The sequence below is a fragment of the Ornithorhynchus anatinus genome, chromosome 13, assembly GCF_004115215.2.
Source record: "Ornithorhynchus anatinus isolate Pmale09 chromosome 13, mOrnAna1.pri.v4, whole genome shotgun sequence".
In the NCBI taxonomy this organism is placed as follows: domain Eukaryota; kingdom Metazoa; phylum Chordata; class Mammalia; order Monotremata; family Ornithorhynchidae; genus Ornithorhynchus; species Ornithorhynchus anatinus.
The window spans coordinates 3,096,253-3,120,128 of NC_041740.1; the positions used below are offsets into that span (position 1 = coordinate 3,096,253).

General features: G+C 53.2%; 1 protein-coding gene and 1 non-coding gene across 6 annotated transcripts; one reads left to right on the plus strand and one right to left on the minus strand.

The window, feature by feature from the left end:
- The first annotated feature begins 1,418 nt into the window (after positions 1-1,418).
- Positions 1,419-18,110, plus strand: LOC100089274 (zinc finger protein 239-like). 5 transcript variants are annotated; one of them, XM_029077585.2, is made up of 4 exons: positions 1,419-1,728; positions 2,925-3,075; positions 13,078-13,913; positions 16,322-18,110. In XM_029077585.2, the coding sequence occupies exons 3-4, from the start codon at positions 13,092-13,094 to the stop codon at positions 16,559-16,561; spliced, it is 1,062 nt and encodes a 353-aa protein (XP_028933418.1). In that variant the 5' UTR covers positions 1,419-1,728; positions 2,925-3,075; positions 13,078-13,091; the 3' UTR covers positions 16,562-18,110. The 5 variants fall into 5 exon arrangements, with proteins under 5 accessions (XP_028933418.1, XP_028933417.1, XP_028933415.1 ...); XM_029077584.2 differs by lacking the exon at positions 1,419-1,728 and adding an exon at positions 2,600-2,806; XM_029077582.2 differs by lacking the exons at positions 1,419-1,728; positions 2,925-3,075 and adding an exon at positions 6,385-6,505.
- MIR1344 (microRNA mir-1344) lies at positions 1,945-2,032 on the minus strand. Its single transcript, NR_034684.1, has one exon. It is a non-coding gene; the product is annotated as a microRNA mir-1344 (primary transcript).
- Positions 18,111-23,876: the final 5,766 nt, after the last annotated feature.

The window sequence follows — 23,876 nt, forward strand, 5'->3', positions numbered from 1 at the left end:
AAGACAAGGCTGAGTGACCTTCGGTGCCCCTTCCTCACTTAAACCCAGGAGGGCCTGCATCTGGCTTCTCCCTGCCCAATTCGGACTCCCTGCTCTCCTTAGGCTGGCGATTATTTTTCTTTTCATTTACTTTTTCTTATTATGGTATCTGTTAAGCACTTACTTTGTGTCCAACACTATGTGTCCTGCAAGTGCTGGGGTAGATACAAGCTAATCGGGTTGGACACAGTCCCTGTCCCACACGGGGCTCATGGTCTTAATTAAGTAGGGTGTAAGAATTCACCCCCATTTTACAGATGCTGTAAATGGGGCACAGAGAAGTTACGTGACTCGCCCAAGGTCACACAGCAGACCAGTGGCGGGATCGGGATTAGTAACCAGGTCCTCTGACTCCCAGGTCCGCGCTCTTTCCACTGAGTCACACCACCCTGCTTCTCACCCCGGTTCCGGGGTCATTACCCGTCAATTAAGCAATCAATGGTATTTATTGACACATAATAAATGCTTAGCAAATACCATTAAAAAAAACCTTCCCCTGATTTAGAGGAAAGGAAAGGGACAAGGGGCAAGCTGCGGAGTTGATGTCCGTGCCAACCCGTGCCTACGGGGTAATGCTATTTCCGTTGCTCAGCTAATAATAATAATGATGATGGCATCTGATGAGCGCTTACTACGTGCAAAGCACTGTTCTAAGCGCTGGGGAGGATACAAGGTAAGCAGGCTGCCCCACGTGGGGCTCACGGTCTTAATGCCCATTTTACAGATGAGGTGACTGAGGCCCAGAGAAGTGAAGTGACCTGCCCAAAGTCAGCCAGCTGACAAGCGGCGGAGCCGGGATTAGAACCCATGACCTCCGACTCCCAAGATGGCCGGGGACAGCTGCGCGTGCCGTGCCCACTGATCCAACCAACCCCCCTGGGCTTCCTAAGAGGGAAACTGAGGCTCCAGGAGGGGAAAAGCCCAAGATCCTTCAATAAATCACTGCAGCCCCAGAGCACAGATACTTTCTGGCCCAGAATCCTTGACCCCCCGAGGGACCGAGGAGCTTTTTTATGGGATTTGTCCAGCGCTTACTACGTACCGGGCACTGTACCCGGCGCCGGGATGGACACAAGTTAATCAGGTTGGACACAGTCCGTGTCCCCGCACGGGGCTCGGAGTCTTAACCCCCCACTTTACAGATGAGGGAACTGGGGCCAGGAGAAACGAAGTGACTTGCTCAAGGTCACGCAGCAGGCCGGGATTAGAACCCATCCTTCTGACTTCCACGGCTCTAGGGATCCAGGCCTGGCCCCTTCCGCTCAATCCCTTGGGCCGGGAGAAGTCGGTTTCCAGTGGAAAAGCACCAAGCTGGCGGGCAGCGGCCGGCAGGCCCCGCGTCCCTCTCTCCCTCCCCATCTGCCCGGCTGCAGCTGTGCAGCAGTGATGCATGAATCCTGCAGATCTGGAAGCGGCAAAGCACCGGGCGCAGGCCTGGCCTTTCCAACCCACCTTGGAGGGGCCGGATCTCTCCCTGCAAACCCCTGCCACCGGGCCCTGACCTCTGCTAGCCTCCATCTGGGGGTCCAGAGGCGGCCCAGGGTGGTCACCGCTCCGAAGGACACCGGATCGGTGACCTTCCTCGGGGCGTCGACCGGTCCCCATCCCCTGGGCGCCCGCGTCGGAAGGATGACGGACCCTCTTCGGGGGAGGGGGCTTCCCCCACTTCTCCTATCCGGATCGACCCCGGTGAGTCTCTGCCTCAGTTTCCCTTCTCGAGGAGTCCCTTGTCTGGGGGGGGGGAGGGCCCTGGGGAAGGGATGCAAATGGGGGAACGTCAACTCGGACCTCCCAACTCTGTTACAGAGCTCCCCGGCGCTTAGTAGAGCGCTCCGCACACGGTAGGCGCTCAGTAAATACCACTGACATGGCTTGACTTACCCCAGGGAGGGGCCGCTTTGCATCCACGGGATCCGTGCGGGGAGGGACAGCCGCCGGTGGGGATTTATTTCTTCATTTCCCAGCCCAGAACTACATTTCCCAGCATCAGGTGGGGGATTCAGCTTTTCCCCGCCAAGCCCTTCCTAATCTTGATCTGTAACCCGGCTCTTCCCGGGAAGACGAGCCCCGATTCTCCTCCCTCACCTCCTTTTCCCCCCTCAAATCTGCGCTTCATGCGGTGCAAACGCTGTGCGGGGCTTGGCACACACCAAGGGCACACTATTCCAAGCGCTTAGTACAGTGCTCTGCACTAGGCAGCGCTCAATAAATACCACTGAATGAATAAGGACGATTGAAGGAAAGGAAACTGAGGCCCAGAGAGGGACGGTGACTTTCCCAAGGTCACACAGCGCGCCGGTCCTTACCCCAGCCCCCCCAGGGGGTTGACCGCTTAACAAATACTATTATTATTATTAGTCTGCTGAGAGGGTTGCTGTGTTTCTTTTTAATCCCCTTTATCCCGAGGGATGGGGGGATGGGAGGCCGGGTCAGTTGAAGTTTCCTCTTGGAAAAGGGGGGGGGGGGGGGGGAAGAATCCCTTTTGGGAGTTTGGTAAATTCCACTTTTTGGGTTGGGGAGGGGAGCGTGAGGAACGTTAACGGTCAACGGTCCTCCTCCTGCTGCGCGACCCCCCTCCCACCCCAGGACCGTCCCCCACTAAGCGCCCCTTCCTTCTCCCTGTCCCTCACCGCGCCACCCTGTCTCTCACTGCGCGACCCTCCTTGCCCTAGGCGACCCTCCTCCCCGTGCTAAAGAAAACAAACGGGGGGGGGGGGGCTGTGGCTGGTGGAGAGTTGACAACCCCAAGGCGGGTGGTCCCATGAAGGTTTGTTTGGGATGGTGATGTTAAGTGGGGTGCAGGGGAGGGGGACCAGGGAGGCCTGGCCTTGAGTCTGCGCCTCATGCGCCACTGGGGGTGTCTGAGGGTCACCTCGTTTTCGCAGATGTGAATCCTGGCTTCTGGCTCAGTGGACAACGGTCAGCCCCCACACCGGACCGAGACCCCCGGAGCAGCGGAGATAACCACCCCCTCCTTCCACATCGCTCCTCCAAGGCCCCCCAACTTTTCCGTCCATTTCCAAGCTCTGAGAGACGGTAAGTCAGAGGAGGGGCTCGGGGTCGGCATCCTCACGGCCTGACTGTTCAATCGTATTCGTATTTATTAAGCGCTTACTGTGCAGAGCACTGTATTAGGCGCTTGGGAGAGTACAACAATAAGTGGGGATTTGCCCTGCTCACGGTGAACTGTTTCGGGGTCGGGGTCCCCTCCGTGCGGGACTGGCCTCTCCTGAAGTGTCCGGTAGTGGAGGGTTTAAGCCCTTTACTCTCCTCCTTTTCAAAGTCTTATTGAAGGCACATCTCCTCCAGGAGGTCTTCCCTGACTAAGCCCTCTTCCTTTTCTTCCACTCCCTTCTGCGTCCCCCTGACTTGCTCCCTTTAATAATAATAATAACGTTGGTATTTGTTAAGCGCTTACTATGTGCAGAGCACTGTTCTAAGCGCTGAGGTAGATAGAGGGTCATCAGGTTGTCCCACGTGAGGTTCACAGTTAATCCCCATTTGACAGATGAGGGAACTGAGGCCCAGAGAAGTGAAGTGACTTGCCCACCGTCACACAGCTGACACGTGGCCGAGCCGGGATGCGAACCCATGACCTCGGACTCCCAAGCCCGGGCTCTTTCCACTGAGCCACGCTGCTTCTCTGAACTTTACTCGTCCCCTCTCCCAGTTCCACAGCACTGATGTACAAATCCGTATATTCATTTATTTAGATCAGTGTCCGTCTCCCCCTCTAGACTGTAAGCTCCTTGTGGACAGGGAATGTGTCTGTTATGGTGTTATAGACTGTGAGCCCGTCGATGGGCAGGGATGGTCTCTATCTGTTGCCGAATCGTCCATTCCAAGCGCTTGGTACAGTGCTCGGCACATAGTAAGCGCACAATAAATACTATTGAATTTTATACTCTCCCAAGTGTTTAGTACAGCGCTCTGCAGTCAGCCAATTGTATTTATTGAACACTGACTTATGAAGAGCACTGTACTAAGGAGCACTTGGGGGAGTATAGTACACTACAGTAGTCGGGGGAGGACACATTCACTGCCCACAAGGAGCTTACAGTCTAGAGGGGGAGACGGCCACACAGTAAGCCTCAATCAATAAAAACGTGTGACTGACTAAATAGGGGTGGGCCAAGCTTGACTTAAAATAAAAATAAGCGGTGCCCCTTATTTTTGAAACAGAAATCTGAGCAACCTTCCTAGTTTAGGGTGAGAAGGAAAGCCTTCCTGGGGTGAAAGAACAGAAAAGAAGCCATTTGCCTGTTTCTTCCCTCCCTTTTCCTTGCAGCAGGCAGGTAGGGCAAGGAGAATCCACTATGTCGGTATTTGTTAAGCGCTTACTATGTGCAGAGCACTGTTCTAAGCGCTGGGGTAGACACAGGGGAATCAGGTTGTCCCACGTGGGGCTCACAGTCTTAATCCCCATTTTACAGATGAGGGAACTGAGGCACAGAGAAGTTAAATGACTTGCCAACAGTCACACAGCTGACAAGTGGCAGAGCTGGGATTCGAACTCATGAGCCCTGACTCCAAAGCCCATGCTCTTTCCACTGCGCCACGAATTTTCCAGCAGTACAGCAACTACCCTGGCGTGGCTCAGTGGAAAGAGGCCGGGCTTGGGAGTCAGAGGCCATGGATTCGAATCCCGGCTCCACCACCCGTCAGCTGTGTGACTGTGGTCAAGTCACTTCACTTCTCTGGACCTCAGTTCCCTCATCTGTAAAATGGGGATTAACCGTGAGCCTCACGTGGGACGACCCGATGACCCTGTACCTCCCCCAGCTCTTAGAACAGTGCTCTGCACATAGTAAGCGCTTAACAAATGCCAACGTTATTATTATTACTATTTCTTGCCCAGATTGGGGGTGACTTAGTCTCAAGGCCCCCAGAGTGACCCCAAGCCAAGGCAGGCGGTGCCCAAAATCACAGCTGTCCAGAGCTTAGTCCAGTCCCTGGCGTAGAGTAAGCGCTTAACAAATACCATTCCAAAAAAAAATGTCAGTTGGCCAGCCCTCACAAAACGCCTTGCCTGGCTGGAGGAAGTTACATGACTCAGCAGTCAATCAATCAATCAATTCATAATTCATTTATTTTTATTAATGTTATTAATGTGTTTGAGTGCGTACCGCGTGCAGAGCACTGCACTAAGTGCTTGGGAGAATACAATAAAACAGAGTTGGTAGACATATTCCCCTCCCACAGTGAGCTTACAGTCTAGAGGGGAGATAGACATTAGAAGCGGTGTGGCCTAGTGGATAGAGCACGGGCCTGGGAGTCAGAAGGACCTGGGTTCTAATCCCAGCTCTGTCGCTCGTCTGCTCGCGTGACCTGGGGCAAGTCACTTCACTTCTCGGTGCCTCACTTCCCTCCTCTGTAAAATGGGGATGAGGACCGTGAGTCCCAGGTGGGACAGGGACCGTGTCCAACCTGATCAATTTGTATCCACCCGAGTGCTCAGTACAGTGCCTGAGATAGATACCATTAACGAAGACAACATTAATATAAATCAGTGAATTAAATATACGTACATAAATGCTGTGGGGCTGAGGGAGGGGTGAATAAGGGGAGCAAATCGAGGTACAGTCACCAAACCGCCATGGGGAGCACCCCAAGAGTCCTACTGGAAACTTTTGTAGTTTCTTTATACTTTTTCTGCACCACATTATATGGTATATAGGATCCCTGTTCTCAATGAACTTGTAATAATAATAATAATTAAATGGTAGCATTTATTAAGCACTATGTAAAAACTTACTATGTGTCAAACACAGTTTTAAGTGCCGGGAAGATACAAGATAATCGGGTCAGACACTGTCCCTGTGCCACACAAGTCTCACGATCCAAATAGGAAGGAGAACAGGAATTGAATCCCCGTTTTCCAGATGAGGTGACTCGGGCCCAGAGAAGTGCAGCGACTTGCCCGAAGTCACGCAGCACGCAGAGCGGGGATTAGAACCCAGGTCCCCCGCCTCCCAGGCCCAAGCTCTTCCCACTAGACCGCGCCGCCTCTTCCCAACGGGGATGAGACGCTCCCCCCCTCTACCGCTCATGACCCAAGGAACCTCACCCGCCACCCCAAACCCAAATCCTACTGTTGTTCCCACAAGGAGCTTGTCTTCTTGGAAAGCAGTCAGTCATTTGTTGAGCGCTTATGGGTGCAGGACACTGTGCTAAGCGCCTGGGAGAATCTAAGATAACAGAGCTGGTAGACGTATTCCCTGCCCGCAAGGGGCTTACAGTCTAGAAGAACTTTTCAGCGGCCCAGCAGCGAGGCAGCCCTGCCCCTCCGCCTTCCCCGAAGTAGGTTTAAGTTGAGAGGCGCCGTAACTAAGCGGAGAGAGGCACTCTTTGCTGGCTGCTATGGCGACCAGCGCCATAAAAAACGCACAGAGAGACCAGTTCGGCACACAGGATCGGAGGAGCGGCAGCTGTGCAGAGGAGCCCAGCACAACACCCTGTGGTCATGGTAATTGCTGGGTTTTGCTGCACTGAGTTTTTCCGAGCTCTTGGGGAATTTCCTCTCACCCACTCCCCCCCGTGCGGTTGAGCGAAGATGGATATCTCCGCTCGTTGAGAAAGGGAGATTTTGGGGGGGACCAGGCAGCGTCGGACACTAAAGGAAACCTTCCACAAGCAGACGCCGCTATTCTCGGTCTTCCCGGGAACGGCTTTTTAGGATCCTTGGTTCTGGGAGAGTCCTCTGAGTGATTCTCTCGGGGACCTGGGGCCTCGCGGAGACCGCAGAGTTTTAGGTAGCAGTGAGTTGCTTAGCCACGGAGGCCCGACGTTTGGCCCGCGATGCCTTCGGAGTCGTCCTCAGCATTAACTGGTTTCGTTAAGTTTAGGGGACCCGCGGAAGGAACTGAAATGACAGTGTCTGAATCTGGCTCGAAAAGGGCAGCGTTAAAAACCATATCCTGCCTGCTGAACCTGCAGAATGGGCCCCGAACGGGTCGATTTTGAGTTCAATATCGACGTGGCTTTCGCTTAGTACCACCAAGCCAGGTTTTCAACCCAGTCTTATTTCATCCCAAGTCTTATGCCGAGCCCCCCCCCGCCCCCCCCCCCCCCGTTTCTTTGCCTATTTGTTGTGTAAATTTGATCGAAATCGTTTTCCACCTCTGGAAAGGCTCCGTCAGCTTGATTTTCTCTGCTCCGCCGGAGCCCCGGGGGAACTGGTATGACCTGTTATTCTGGTGGGTCCCAACTCTTTCAACTGGAGCCAGTCCTCCTACTGAAACTGGAAAGGGGGGTTGTTTATTGTTCCGAATGCTCCGTCCCGTCCCGTCCCGTCCCCCTCCCCAAGTCCTTAAACCCACCCGAACGTTAAAGGCAGCAGCTCCAAGGGCCTTGGAGAAGAGGACCTGCTGAGCGCTTACTTAGCCGTTGTGGAACCGCCTCCTCTAGACTCTAAGATCCTTGAGGATAAGGTAACGTGGCTTAATGGATAATAATAATAATGATAATTATGGTATTTGTTAAGCGCTTAACTCCGTGCCGGGCACTGTACTAAGCTCTGGGGTGGATATAAGCAAATCGGGTCGGACACAGTCCCTGTCCCAGGTGGGGCTCGCAATCTCAATCCCCATTTTCCAGATGAGGTCACCGAGGCCCAGAGAATAGTAATAATAATGTTGGTATTTGTTAAGCGCTTACTATGTGCAGAGCACTGTTCTAAGCGCTGGGGTAGATACAGGGTCATCGGGTTGTCCCACGTGAGGCTCACAGTTAATCCCCATTTTACAGAGGAGGGAACTGAGGCCCAGAGAAGTGAAGTGACTTGGCCAAGGTTACACGGCAGACAGGTGGCGGAGGCGAGATTAGAACCCATGACCTACTGACTCCTCGGCCCGTGCTCTAGCCACTACGCCGTGCAGCTTCTCTGATAGAGAAGCCCGGATAGAGGCCGGGCTTGGGAGTTGGAAGGACCTGGGTTCCAATCCCCACTCCGCCACATGTCTGCCGTGAGACCTTGGGCAAGTCACTCAACTTCTATAACTTAAAGAAGCAGCGTGGCTCAGTGGAAAGAGCCCGGACCTGGGAGTCACAGGTCACGGGTTCTAATGCTCACTCCGCCACTTGCCAGCCGTGTGACCTGGGGCAAGTCACTTCACTTCTCTGGGCCTCAGTGACCTCATCTGGAAAATGGGGATGAAGACTGGGAGCCCCACGTGGGACAAACTGCTCATCTCGTATCCCCCCCAGCGCGTAGAACAGTGCTTTGCACATAGTAAGCGCTTAACAGATACCACCATTATTATTGATATTCCGTGCCTCGGTTACCTCATCTGTAAAAAAAATGGGGTTTAGAGGTTGCGCCCCGAGTGGGACAGGGACCGTGTCCAACCCGATTAACTTGTATCTACCCCAGCGCTTAGAACACTGCTCGGCCCGTAGTAAGCGCTTAATGGGTACCACAGTTATTACTTTGGAGAAGCAGCGTGGCACAGTGGAAAGAGCGCGGGCTGGGGAATCAGAACATGGGTTCGAATCCCAAGCCCTGCCACTTCTCAGCTGTGTGACTGTGGGCGAGTCACTTCACTTCTCGGTGCCTCAGTTCCCTCATCTGTAAAATGAGGGTGAAGACCGTGAGCCTCACGTGGGACAACCTGATGACCCTGGATCTCCCGCGGCGCTTAGAACAGTGCTCGGCACATAGTAAGCGCTTAACAAATACCAACATTATTACGATTTCTGCCACTTGTCAGCTGTGTGACTGTGGGCGAGTCACTCAACTTCCCTGTGCCTGTTACCTCATCTGTAAAATGGGGCTGAAGACCGGGAGCCCCACGTGGGACAACCTGATGACCCTGGATCTCCCCCGGCGCTTAGAACAGTGCTCTGCACATAGTAAGCGCTTAAATACGAACAATAGGATGATTATTATTACTTGTCCACCGCGTGGCCTCGGCCAGGTCACGGAAGCAGCGTGGCTCAGTGGGAAGAGCACGGGCTTGGGAGTCACAGAGGTCATGAGTTCGAATCCCAGCTCCGCCACTTGTCAGCTGTGTGACTGTGGGCAAGTCACTTCACTTCTCTGGGCCTCAGTGACCTCATCTGTAAAACGGGGATGAAGACGGTGAGCCCCCCCGTGGGACAACCCGAGTCCCCTGTGTCTACCCCAGCGCTTAGAACAGTGCTCGGCACATAGTAAGCGCTTAACAAATACCAACATTATTATTATTATTACTTGGCTTCCCTGGGCCTCAGTCACCTCATCTGCAAAATGGGGATGGGGACGGCCAGCCCCACGTGGGGGAGGACAGGGACTGGTCCAACCCCGCCTCGCTTGTCTGCACCCCAACCGCTTAGTACGATGCCCGGCACCTCGTGAGCGCCTACCCAGTACCCCGATGACTTTTATGGGCGCCCAATCCCGGGTGCCCGGGGGGGGGCAAGGCCCCACATCACGTGGCCCCAGCCTCCGCCCTGCCCCCCGTTTATAGCGCTTCCTTCCTCCGACCGGAGGCTGTGGCACGTTAGACCTCCCGGCCTCACGGGGCTGCTGTGCTGGGGAGGAGGAGGAGGAGGAGGAGGAAGAAAAAGAGGAGGAGGAGCAGCGGCGGGAGGACGCGGAAGGACGCGGGGCACCGGGCAAGTTGGCGGGCCGGAGCCAGCTAGGGGCCGTTACCGTAGTTACCGAGGGGCCCGCGGCGGGGCCGGGTGGGACGCTACCGTATTTACCGCGGGCCCGCTCTTCGCGGGTGGGTTACCGTAGTTACAGGGGGGCGCGGGGGGGGAGGGAACGCTACCGTATTTTCCGCGGGCGGGTTACCGTAGTTACGGAGGGGCGGGGGGGGGGGCACGCTACCGTATTTATGGGGGGCCGCCCCGCTCTGTGGGGGCGGGTTACCGTAGTTACGGAGGGTCGGCGGCGGGGTCGGGTGGGACGCCACCGTATTTACCGCGGGCCTCTCCTCGGGGGCGGGTTACCGTATTGACCGAGGGTCGCCCCGCTCTTCGCGGGTGGGTTTACCGTAGTTACCGAGGGGCCCGGGTGGGACGCTACCGTATTTACGGCGGGCCGCCCCGCTCCTCGGGGGCGGGTTACCGTAGTTACGGAGGGTCGGGGCCGGGTGGGACGCTACCGTATTTGCCGAGGGCCGCCCCGCTCTCCTCGGGGGGGTTACCGTAGTTACCGAGGGTCCCGCGGCGGGGCCGGGTGGGACGCTACCGTATTTACCGCAGGCCGCCCCGCTCCTCGGGGGCGGGTTACCGTAGTTACGGAGGGTCCCGCGGCGGGGCCGGGTGGGGCGCTACCGTATTTTCCGGGGCGCGTTACCGTATTGAACGAAGTGCCGCCGCGGGAAGGAGGGTCGTATTTACCGGCCGGCGCGCCGGATAAAGGAGCGGGGGGACCCCTCGGGGGGCGTCGGATCGAAGAACCGAAAGGGGGGGGAGAAGCAGCATGCTGGGAGTCGGAAGGTCGTGGGTTCTAATTCCGCCCCCGCCCCTTGTCTGCGGTGTGACCTTGGGCAAGTCACTCCACTTCTCTGGGCCCCGGTGACCTCATCTGGAAAATGGGGATGGAGACCGGGAGCCCCACGGGGGACGGGGCTGGGTCCCTGTGACTTGCTCGTTTTCACCGCAGCGCTTACTACAGTGCCCAGCACATAGTAAGCGCCTAACAAATATCATAGGTATTATTGGCGGGGGGGGGGGCCGGCTGCTTCGAGGCTCAGGTTCTGAACCAGGATGGGTGGGTGGGAGGCCCTGCTTTTTGCTGCCTGATATTGAGGTGGGAAAGGGGGGTCTTTGAGGGGATTTCCTGCCCACCTGGGTGACCCAGAGGACCTGTGGGCGGTGAAAAGTGGACTTAAGCGTCTAGTACACTTACTAGCGTCTAGTCTAGTACACCGAATGAATGACTGAAGAGCAGCCCCACGTCGCCAGGCTTGCCTCCATCTCCTTTTTTGATTACGATCATTTTTTATGGTATGTGTTGAGCGCTTACTATGTGCCGGGCACGGTACTGAGCTCCGGGACGGATACAGACAGATCAAGATGGACGCGGTCCATGTCCCACACAGGGCACACAGTCTTAACCCCCATTTTACAGAGGAGGGAACTGAGAAGTGAAGTGACTTGTCCAAGGTCACCCAGCAGACCAGGTCCTTCCGACTCCCGTGTTCTACCCACTAGGACACGCTGCTTCCCTCTTCCCTTCCCCTCCTTCGCTCCAGGGTGATGACAGGAGAGTAATAATAATAATAATTACCGCATTTGTGTCAGGCACACGATGTACCAGGCACTGTACTGAGTTCCGGGGTAGATACAAGCAAATCGGGTTGGACACAGACCCTGTCCCACATGGCAATCAGAGGGGAGGGAGCGGTAATTCAGGCCTGCATCTGGGGTTCAGGGAGGACAGCGGGGAGGTGGTGGATGAGCATTTAGCTTTAGCTGCTGTTTTTCCTCCCATTTGTGGTGGAAATGGCATAGTGCCCCAGCAGGCGTGTTAATTATTTCCTCCAAGCTTCAGGTGCTTTGTTAGTTACTCCTCTCAACTGGCTCATTGTCTTTAGTCGGGGAGGGGGACGGAGTGGAAGAGGAGGAAAAGAGCCGAAGTTGAGTGCCCCGGTGCCCAAACTATTGCATCAGAGTCAGAGCCACGGGGCTAACGCCACATGACCCTCGTGACTCGGAAAACAGGGCTGACTCAAGGGTCGGCAGGCGGTGCCCAACCAGTATCCAACTGGTGCTCCAGAGAGGCCCATCCGTCAGCCAGCGGTATTTTTTGAGCACTTATTAAGGGCAGGACACTGTACTAATCTCCCGGGAGAGTACAGCACAACAGAATTTGCAGATAGGTCCCCTCATCCCAACGAGTTTATTCGTTCAGTTGTATTTATTGAGCACCTACTGTGTACAGAGAACCAAATTAAGTGCTTGGGAGAGTACAGAATAACAATAAACAGACACATTCCCTGCCCACGATGATCTTACAGTCTAGAGGGGGAGACGCACGTTAATCTGCATGAATAAGAATTACTATGAGCAAGGAAATAAATCAGTGGTATTTACTGAGCACTTACCGTGTGCAGAGCACTGTACGAAGCGCTTGGGTATAACACTTGGCAGTGTGACCCTAGTGGATGGTTTTTCTGGGGAGTCAGAAAAACCTGGGTTATAGTCCCAGCTGTCAGCTATCTGCTGCGAGACCTTGGTTAAGTCACTTCACTTCTCCGTCCCTCAGTTCCTTCATCTGTAAAGTGGGGCTTAAGACTGTGAACTCCAGGTGGGTCAAGGACTGGGTCCGACCTGATTAGCTTGTACTTAAAGCAGTGCCTGGCACATAGGAAGCATGTAACGAGTACCATAAAACAAACAGGTTCCCAGCCCACGGTGAGGTTACAGTTTGTTTCTTTTTTAAATGGTATTCGTTAAGCACTTCCTAAGGTTCTCTACTAAGCGCTGGGGTAGATACCAGGGACTCGTGATGGACCCATTCGATGTTCCATAAGGGGCTCACAGTCTTCACCCCCATTTTACGGATGAGGTAACCGAGGACCAGATGATGATAATAACAATAATAATGTTGGTATTTGTTAAGCCCTTACTATGTGCCGAGCACTGTTCTAAGCGCTGGGGTAGATACAGGGGAATCAGGTTGTCCCATGTGAGGCCCACAGTCTTCATCCCCGTTTTCCAGATGAGGTAACTGAGACAAGGAAAAGTTAAGTGATTTCCCCAAAGTCACACAGCTGACAGGCGGCGGAGGGGGATTAGAACCCACGGCCTCTGCCTCCCAAGCCCGTGCCCTTTCCACTGAGCCGCGCCGCCTCTCCGCTTCACCAGAGAAGCGACGCGCCTTGCCCGAGGTCACCGAGCCGACGCGGGGCGGAGCGGGGATTAGAACTCGGTTCCTTCTGACGGCCGGGCCCTATCCACTAGACCACACGGCTTCAGAGCCCGGACGGCGCCGGGACAGGCGGGGACGGGACTCGGGGACCCAGCCCGGCATGGGGGGGCAGGGTGGGCGTGGAGCCCGGGCCCGGGAGCCGCCCCTTGACCCTCGACCCTTGTCCGTCTCCCCAGGGGCCGGCGACTCGATGAGCGGGCCGGCGGAGGAGCCGGACGCCTCTCCGGGAGGCCCGGACGGGGACGAGGGCCTCGGGGACGAGACCAGCCTGGTCATCCATCACCAGGCGGAGGAGAAGGCGTTCCTCTGCATCCTCTGCGGCAAAAGCTTCAGCCAGCAGCCCAGCCTGACGCGGCACCAGAAGAACCACACGGGCGAGCGCGGCTTCATCTGCCCCGAGTGCGGCAAGAGCTTCAGCCTGAAGCACAACCTCATCATCCACCAGCGCATCCACACGGGCGAGCGGCCCTACCAGTGCGCCCAGTGTAACAAGCGCTTCAGCCTGAAGCAGAACCTGCTGACGCACCAGCGCATCCACACGGGCGAGAAGCCGCACCAGTGCCCCGACTGCGGCAAGCGCTTCCGGGAGCCCCGCTTCCTCCTCAACCACCGGCGGACCCACGCGGCCGAGCGGCCCCACGGCTGCCCCGACTGCGGCAAGGCCTTCAAGGAGAAGCAGGCCCTGGCCGCCCACCGGCGGACCCACACGGGCGAGCGGCCCTTCCGGTGCGGCGAGTGCGGGAAGGGCTACAGCCAGCACGCCTTCCTGGCCCGGCACGAGCGGGCCCACCGCGGCGAGAGCCCCTTCGCCTGCGCCGAGTGCGGGAAGAGCTTCAGCTGCCAGAGCGGGCTGGCCACCCACCGACGCACCCACACGGGCGAGCGCCCCTTCTCGTGCCCGCAGTGCGGCAAGAGCTTCAGCCAGAAGGGCTCCCTGAAGATCCACCAGCGGACCCACGGCGGGCAGGGCCCCTTCAGCTGCGCCGAGTGCGGGAAGAGCTTCGCGCAGAAGGTCAACCTCACCGCCCACCAGCGGGTCCACGCGGCCGAGACGCCAGGCGCCCCTCAGGGCCGGGCCCTGTGACGGCCCCCGGTTTGGCGGGGGCCGGGGGGGGCTTCGTCCGGTAGGCCGCCCTAACTTCCCCAACCTTGCCACTGATGACGATGATGGTGATGATGGTATTTGTTAAGCGCTTACTAGGCACTCTACTAAGCGCTGGGGAGGGTATGAGCAAATAATAATGATGATGATGATGGTATTTGTTAAGGGTTTACTATGTGCCGGGCACTCTACTAAGCGCTGAGGTGGGTACAAGCAAATAATAATGATGGTATTTGTTAAGCGCTTGGGCAGTCTACCAAGCCCTGGGGTGGGTACAAGCAAATAATAATGATAATGGTGGTATTTGTTAAGCGCTTACTATGTGCCAGGCACCGTACTAAGCGTTGGGGTGGATACGAGCAGGGCAGGTTGGACCCAGACCCCTCCGGGGCTCACAGTCCCAATCCCCATTTGACAGATGAGGGAACCGAGGTACAGAGAAGTGAATTGATTTGCCCAAGGTCACAAAGCAGACGCGTGGCGGAGCCGGGTTTAGCACCCACGATCTCTGACTCCACTGAGCCAGGGATGTGTGGGGCGCTTGGGTCCCTCGCTGGGTTATGACCTCAAGAGCAGGGGAGACCCTCCCCCCTCTTCCCCGCCTCCCCCCGGGAACAGGAGCTTCCTGAAAACTTTAGGATCCAGGGGGAAGAGGTCCCGTTCCTCGGGCCTCCCGGGGGACGGAGTCTCAGCTCTAGGCCCTCTGGCCCCGTGGTCTGCGGGCACTGGCGGGTCCAAGGGGACCCGGTGAAGTTCCTCCGCATGGGCCCCGGAGCCCAGCTCCAGCTGAAGCAGGCGGAATCAGCGGGCGTCAGTTGGCCCGGCAGCCCAGCCACTTGGATCCGCGCCGGGAATTGCAGGTTCTTCTCTTCCCGAGGGAGGCTGGAGTCTGCATCCTCGGGAGAGCTCCCTCCCAGACTCAGAAGAACAATGCCACTCAGCGTGGCTCAGTGGAAAGAGCCTGGGCTTCGGAGTCAGAGGTCATGAGTTCGACTCCCGGCTCTGCCACTTGTCAGCTGTGTGACTGTGGGCGAGTCACTTCACTTCTCTGTGCCTCAGTTCCCTCAGCTGTAAAATGGGGATTAACTGTGAGCCTCACGTGGGATAACCTGATTACCCTGTATCTACCCCAGCTCTTAGAACAGTGCTCTGCACATAGTAAGCGCTTAACAAATACCAACATTATAATTATTATCTACCTTGAGCGGGTCCCGGAGGCTCCCCGGGAGTGAACCCCACGCACCCCCGAGCGCCTTGCGGGAGGAATCGTTTCTAATTCTCAGGCGGGGAAGCTCGAGGGGGGCTCACTGGGTCCCCTGACCCTCGAGGCTCGACCACTTTGCTCCAGGACTGAGTTCAGCCCCCCCTCTCCTAGTCCGCGCCTCCTTCCCTGAGGCTGCATTTTGCTTTTGACGGGAAGCTGCCAGTTCCTTTCTCTTTCAGTATTATTAACAACACTACTCTGGCCTCACTCGTTGCCAAATGGCTGGGGCAGGAAGAGAGAGAGAGAGAGAGAGAGAGAGAGAGATTAAGATTATATTTTGCCAGCTTCAGCAGTAATTGGGTGGGTCCCTGAGAATCTTTGCCCCAAGATTGAGAAGCGGCATGACCCAGTGGAAAGAGCACAGGCCTGGGCATCAGAGGACCTAAGTTCTAGTCACGGCTCTGCCAGTTGCCTGCCTCAGTTGCCTCATCTGTAAAATGGGGATTGAATGCTTCTCCCTTCTACTTCTGAATACTTATCCCTTCTATCGTGAGCCCCATGTGGGATGTGGACCGTGTCCGACCCGATGAGCTTGTATGTACTCCAGTGCTTAGCACGGTGCCTGGCACGTGGGAAGCATTTAACAAATACCATAAAAAGCAACATCAACGACAAAAACATAACCTGAATCAGTACAGGTCTCCCATCAAAACTTTGCTCATCCCAGACCGTGACCTAAAGGTAAAGAGGTTTAAGTCACGTATCTTTTGGGTCCTATGTCTTGGGTTGATTCTAGTGTGGAGAGGCAACAGGTTCAGGGACCGCAATGTAAGGCTGGGGTGGGGGTCAGTCAGTCAATCAGTCGTATTTATTGAGTGCTTACTATGTTCAGAGCGCTATACTAAGCACTTGGGAGAGTACAGTATAACAATATAAGAGACACATTCCCTGCCCACCTTGAACTTAGTCTAGAAGGGGAGAAAGACATTAATATGAATTGTAGCTTTAATCGGTTACAGATATAATAAATAGTAGATATAATAAATTACAGATATTTGTCTGTGGGGGGTGAGATATAGGTTCCGGAACTGACGTCGCCCCTTTGTTTCCCTAGGGCCAGGAACCCCGCCGACAGGACCACCAAGAAGGATATCATGACCCAGCTGGCCACTCCACCCTGGGGAGGGCACCTCGAGGCCCTCCAGAGGGGCACAGGGAGCTGACGGGCACAGCTTTGGAAGAACCGCCCCGGGACGGTGGGCCGGCGTGGGCCTCAGTGACAAAGACCCGTTCATCCCAAAGATCGCTCTCAGGATGCACCAGAGTCCTCATGGAAAAGAAAGCCCCGACCTGACTAGGAACGACACTGCAGTCGCAGAGGAAGGTCATTCCACACGCTCGGCGGAGACCTCCTGGAGCCTGGCAAGGCACCATTTCAGAAGACGCCTCAGAGAACTCTGAAATCCCATTCTAGCCAAATCACATCCTCCCAGTAACAAAAAACTCCCCTTGAGGGGAGAACCGGCTTCCACACCCTACCCCAAAGGTCCCCTCGCAAGGAGGTAGCTTGTGTTTCATACCTCCGATACGGCAGCCGTGCCGGTGTCACTTGAACGATCGCCATTTCTCCGACCGCCCTTTGCGGTGGCCTGTGGCTCCACGGTACCGGATCATTCCTGTCGGTCGTGATGATGTTTCTCCTCCGTGGCTGATGTCCTTACATATGTTTGGTCAGAAGGCATGAGGCTTGGGGAGGTACTTTATCCAGTGCTGGAGAAGAAAAACACTTCCAGCCACATGAACCAAGAGGCGAAGGCCTCAAGCCAGGACAGGACACCCCTAGAGAGGACACTGTCTAGCTAAAACCCCGAGGTCACAAAGAGCCAACAAAATCATTTTCCTCGTTAGTCTGCCTTAGAACCCCTTTACTGAGCTGATTTAAAAATCCAGATTTTCTTTCCCTTGCCGCTGCTGGTTGCTCGCTCGGTTTGCATTTCACTCGACTTGGGAAGGGAAGTGAAGCAGTGTGTTTCACTTTACCTTTACCAAAGGTTCAATGCACTTTCCGATTCTCAAGCGGTACCCAAACAGCCCTTCGTTCGGGGTGATCCAATGTTTTCTTGCCCTTGGTAAATCGCATTTTCCCTCAATTTATCACAAAAGAACATGGTTTCTTCAGCTCCTCACAGACAGTTGGATTTCAGCTTTTGCTGTGGGGCTAGGGGGTTAAACTATCAAACACCCCCCTTCCCCTCAACCGCCCCGCACGCACTTCCAAACAGGTTAGATTAATGCCCAGAGATTTGCACATGCTCTTGTCTTAAAACCCCAGAATAATAAAACAGAACCCCAAAAGTGTATAACCTGCCTCTTTGTCATTTGGGGTGTAGATCTCATTGCTGTCTGAGAGGCCCAGTCCCATGAAGACAATTTCCCACTTATGGTATCTCTAAATAGGAAAAAAACCCAAACAACAAACCATCCAGGGAATTTTGGGCCTGACTCCATGTGAAAGTAACATTAGACTCATGAGGCAGGTAGGATTTTGGCCTAGGATGGAAGAACTACAGCATCCTCTGTGTGGGAAAAGGCCAGATGATATCTGAGGGCTCTTGGTCTTCGTCTTCTCAAAGTCTAAGTTGGGCTCATCCCTGGACCCACATGAGAGTATTGATTTGGAGGTTTGGCCCCTATCCTGTTCATCTCTGGAGAAAGCAAATTGGGTACCGTGACCTCTCCGAGATGTATCTGTCCCCAGCCGGTGAGAGGGGGAGCCTATCTGGCCAAATGGGATCTTCTGGGGGTGCCTGGGACTGGGAGGTTTTGAAGTAAAGCGGTGTTGAGAGGGCGTGCCTGTTGTAGCTGAAGATAGTTGTCATGAATAAAAACTACATCAACACGGACTCGTGTTTGGCGTGATCATTCGCAGACCGCGGCCTGTCGTCGCCGCCCTCCATTTTCTATAGTTGCTTGTCAGAGAGAGAGATGGCCCCAGGTGTTGTGAAAAGAGGAGCGTTTTTGTCCTTGATTTTTCCAGGTTCACTTGGGGAATCTCAAGATTCTCTGGATTAAAATTCTGGTCTGTAAAGTGAAGGCGAGTAACGCTAGCCCTCCTCCCCTTTGCCTCAGACTTGCCTGGGGGAAAAAACTGCCGAAGGAAATGAATGTAAAGCATGAAACAATATTTGATACAGTCTCCCGTTTATCAATAAAGTAGCCACGTGGATGCTTCCCTTCCCAAAAGCCGCTGCTGTGAACGTCTAAAAGCTGGTCTCTGCCTTAAAAATGATGGGGGGAATGTTTAGGGCTGCTCTCTGCCTCTGTGGTAGCCGTTTACCCACTCATGCTAGGCCTCAAAATCCGGGTGGTCTCATGTTGGGCGGGAGGGATCAGGGATACGGCTTCCAAAGATGCTGTGCAGATATTAAGCTATCGGGCCAGGTGGGCAAGTGCTTAATTACAAGACTGATTCACCGTGCTTCTCGAACTCCTAATCTCACAAAGGGATGGCTGCCAAAGCCTCGTTCTCAACCGGGAAGCCGTCCCAGCCGATGAGTCCGATTTTCCAGTCGAGCCGGTGCCTCGCTCCGGGTGGGAGAAGCAGCATCGACCTGGCAAGGGCCTGGCGTCACACCGACAGAGGCAGCCGAGCGTCACTTAGCCTTTTTCGTGGCGATGCCAAGGCCTTTGTTTCATGCGACCTCCCGAGGACAGGGTCACTTCTCTCCTTGCTGTTGCTTTCCATGATTTATTTTCAGCTCTGTGGGAACACCGTGCTTTCAACACTAGGAAGGCCTTTGCCTGGTCGTTACCCAGAACCCCAGGTAGAGTTTATGGCATTGTCCTGCCTCTGTTTACCGTGGATCTGGGCCCTGGCCCAAGCCTCATAAAATCTCTGGGCCTGGGCTCTGGCTGTGGGTAGTCAGTCAGCCTTATTGAAACTCCTCATTGCAGCTACCTGACCCCAATCCTCCCTGAATTTTAATAAGCATTTCTGCAGCTATTCCATAATTTTGTGCAAGTGCTTATTAAGTTTTAAGAGCCCTAAGATAAGCATAGTTTTTCCTTAAGCAACGTGGCATAATGGATAGAGCTTGGGCCTGGGAGTCAGAAGGACCTGGGTTCTAATCCTGGCTCCACCACTTGTCTGCTGGGTAACCTCGGGCAAGTCCCTTTACTTCTCTGGGGCTCACTTACATCATCTGTAAAATGGGGATTAAGGCTGTAAGCCCTACGTGGGACAGGGACTGTGTCCAGCCTGATTAACTTGTACCTACTCCAGCATTTAGTACAGTGCCTGGCATATGGTATGCACTTAACAAATACCTCAAAAAAAAAAAAAGAATTTACCAAAGCAAAGACTTTCAGGTCAGAACTCGGGAGAGGTTGGAGGGAAATGGGTAAAAAGTTTGGCAGAGTTGGACACCGAGACTTCCCAAATTCTCTATCAGTCAATCATATGTATTGAACACTTACTGTGGGTAGAAGACTGTACTAAGTACTCTCCTCCCTCATCCCTATCTTTGTCTCCTGGGCCTCCCTCTGTGGTTTACTGTTAACATTTCAACTTGTACAACTTGATTAGCTTGTGTCTACCCCAATACGTAGTACAGTGCCTCGCCCAGTGCTTAATAAATATCATGTGCTAAAAAACCCCACAAAATAGAAAAAAAATTTCATGAACACCTCTCCCTTCCCTCATTAACAAATGACTGAATGTTGTTGTCTTCTCTCAAGCGCTTAGTACAGTGCTTTGCACACACAAAGCGCTCAATGATTACAATTGAAAGAATGAATGAATGAGTGTTCGCCTCCTAATTTCTTAAAAGCTGACATATGTCTTTCAAGCAATTCCTGGGTCTAATCCCAAGGCAGTGTAGATCCTAATGGAAGATCATGGGCCTGGTCATCAAATCACCTGAGTTAATAATAATAATTATAATAATGTTGGTATTTGTGTAAAATGAGGACTAACTGTGAGCCTCACATGGGAGAACCTGATTACCCTGTATCTACCCCAGCGCTTAGAACAGTGCTCTGCACATAGTAAGCGCTTAATAAATACCAACATTATTATTTGTTAAGCGCTTATATGTGCACAGCACTGTTCTAAGCGCTGGGATAGATGCAGGGTAATCAGGTTGTCCCACGCGAAGCTCACAGTTAATCTCCACTTTACAGATGAGGTAACTGAGGCACAGAGAAGTTAAGTGACTTGCCCACAGTAGCACAGCTGACAAGTGGCAGAGCTGGGATTCGAACCCATGACTCCGACTCCCAAGCCCGGGCTCTTTCCACTGAGCCCCGCTGCCACTTGCCTGCTGTGTGAGCTGGGTGAGTCACTTAATTTATCTTTGCTTCCCTTTCCTTCTCTGTAAAATGGAGATTAGATGTCTTTTCTCCCTCCCCTGTAGACCATGAGCCCTGTGTTCATTCGTATTTATTGAGTGCTTACTGTGTGCACAGCACTGTACTATACGCTTGGGAGAGTACAATATTACAGTAAACAGATATATTCCCCATCCACACTGAGCTTAGAGTGGGACAGGGTTTGTGTCTCATCCGATGGCACCGAAATGACTCCTGCCCTTGGCACATAGTTTGTTTTTAAATGGTATTTGTTAAGCGCCAGGCATTGTACTAAGCGCTGGGGTAGATACAAGCTAATCAGGTTGGACACAGTCCATGTCCCTCATGGGGCTCACAGCCTTACTCCCCATTTTACAGATGAACTAAGGCCCTGAAGTGACTTGCCCAAGATCACCCAGCGGACACGTGGTAGCGTCTAAATTGGAACCCAGGTCCTTCTGACTCCCAGGCCCATACTCTATCCACACGGGTAAGTAGTGTTTAACACAATGCTTAACAAACGCCATTATTGTTATTATTATTCCCCCAAATATCTCCACAGCTTTTGGGGGAGCACTATATAGATCGTGCATCTACTTTTCTTATTAAGATTGCAAATTCCTCCAGAACAAAGCCCCTATTTGGGATAGGCTGACTGCAGCACCTAATCCCCGAGTTTGCTGCACAAAGGAAGATAATGATTTGTGGTAGAGTTGGAGGTGGAGCCCAGTTCAAGACACACACACACTCTCTCTCTCTATCTCTCTCTCATTTAGGGTGTGTCTGTTATAGCTGAAAATGTTGCATGAATAAAAACTACATCAACATGGACTCGTGTGTGGCGTGGTTATTCACAGACCTGTGTCCTTTCTGAGAACAGGGGACCTAAAGACTCAATCTTCTCTCTCTCTCACTAAGAATTGTCAAACCTGGAGATTAGGAAGGCAAAGCTAGGGGAGGGAGGAAGGATTCTAGGAAGTGATACACATCTCCATTCCCCTCTTTGAACTTCAAAAGCCAGGGTTGTGAAATGGCTATTTTTGATCCTCAGGCCCTGCCTCAACAGGCAAACAACCAGGCCAGGGCGGCAGCCATGAGCCCAAGCGATTTTTTCTTTAGGGGGACTCTGAGGGAGGGAAAGAGAGATTTGTTCTTTAAGGGGGTTGCCCCAAATCTCCTATTCCCCTCTCCCTCAAACGGGTATTTACAGAGCGACCCACACTTTCAGTGAGATCGCTTATCCCTAATTTGAGGAGAACAGCAATCTCAGAGTCAGAAGACCTGGGTTCTAAATCCCAGTTCCACCACTGGCCTGCGGTGTGACTGTGGGCCGGTCGCTTAACTGCTCTATGTCCCCGATTCCTTATCTGAGGAAATGGTGATAAAATACCTGTTCTCCTTCTTTCACTGTAAAGCAGAGACTTTATCTGATCTGCTTCTAGTGTATATAACCCAGTGATTGGCACAGTGCTTGGTATATAGTGAGAGATGAACAAATACGACTATGTCATTAGGTTTTTCTCATGGGGAGCTGGGTCTCTTCCCCTGGAACTGGATACCACCTCCCTTGTCTAGCACCACAGTGGAAGATAATGTGTTTTTAATAATAATTATGGTATTTGTTGAGCGCTCACCGTATGCCAAGCACTGTTCTAAGTGCTGGTTTTTAAATGAGCTCACTGTGAGCAGGGAATGTGCCTACCAACCCTGTTATATTTTACTCTTCCAAGTGCTTAGTACAGTGCTCTGCACACAGTAAGCACTCAATAAATACAATTGATTGATTTGTTCTAAATCTGGAGCTTCTGAGCCCCTTGGCTGCCTGTTCTCATCCAGTTAATGCATTTCCTGTTTTTAAATTTTATATTTGTTAAGTGCTTATTATGTGCCTGGCACTGTACTGAGCGCTGGGGAAAATATAAGCTAATCTGGTTGGCTACTGTCCCTGTCCCACATGGGGCTCCCACTCTAAAGCCCCATTTTACGGTTGAGGTAACTGAGGCCCAGAGAAGTGAAGTAACTTGCTCCAGGTCACGCAGCAGACAAGTGGCAGAACTGGGATTAGAACCCAAGTCCTTTTGATTCCCAGACCCATGCTCCATCCACTAGGCCACACTTCTCCAGGTATTCCTCTTCCCTTTTTTCCTTCATTGGTTGAACCTTAGTGGAGTCACTAAAAGAGAAATGCTAATCCTGAATTCAACCTGAGAAAGTTTGTGTAGATTTATCAAGACAAGACGATGCTTCCTATGTGGGACAACCTGATTACCCTGTAATAATAACAATGTTGGTATTTGTTAAGCGCTTACTATCTGCAGAGCACTGTACTAAGCACTGGGAGAGATACAGGGTAATCAGGTCTTCCCACGTGAGGCTCACAGTTATTCCCCGTTTTACAGATGAGGTAACTGAGGCATAGAGAAGTTAAGTGACTTGCCCACAGTCACACAGCTAAGTGACAGAGCTGGGAGTTGAACTCATGACCTCTGACTCCGAAGCCCAGGCTCTTTCCACTGAGCCACGCTGCTTCCCCTGTACCTACAGCGCTTAGAAGAGTCCTCTGCACGTAGTAAGCGCTTAACAAATACCAACATTATTATTAACAAGCAGCTTTACACTGAGTCCCAGAATGAATGAATGAATGAATGAATGAATGAATGAATCAATAGTATTTACTGAGTGCTTACTCTGTGCAGAGCACTATACTAAACTCCTGGGAGAGTGCAGTCCAACAGAGTTGATAGACATGTTCCCTGTCTAGAGGATGAACTTAGAGTCTAATCATTGCCAATATCATTTTCAAACAAATCTCCGCACAGTTCTGGGTTTGTGGAAGGATTTTGGAGGTTCAGGTCCTGCACTCAAGGAACCTGCATTTTCCAGAAGGTTGAGGCCCCAGAGACTTCGAGTGGATGCAGTTGAATTAAAAAAAGTGGTGAGAATTTTAAAAAGCAGCATGGCCTAGTGGGTAGAGCAAGGGCCCGGGAGTCAGAAGGACCTGGGTTCTAATCCCCGCTCTGCTACTTGTCTGCTGTGTGACCTTGGGCAAGTCACGTATCTGTGCCTGTTACCTCATCTGTAAAATAGGGATTCAGACTGTAGCTCCTTGTGGGGCACAGATTCTGTCCAACCTGATTAGCCTGTACCTACCCCAGTGCTTAGTACAGTGCCTGGCAAATGGTAAATGCTTAACAAATACCATTAAAAAAAAAGGTGAGAGGAGAGCTGTTTGTTCAAATTCCAAGAGAACTAGAGAAGCTGCGTGGCTCAGTGGAAAGGGCACTAGCTTGGGAGTCTGAGGATGTGGGTTCTAAGCCTGA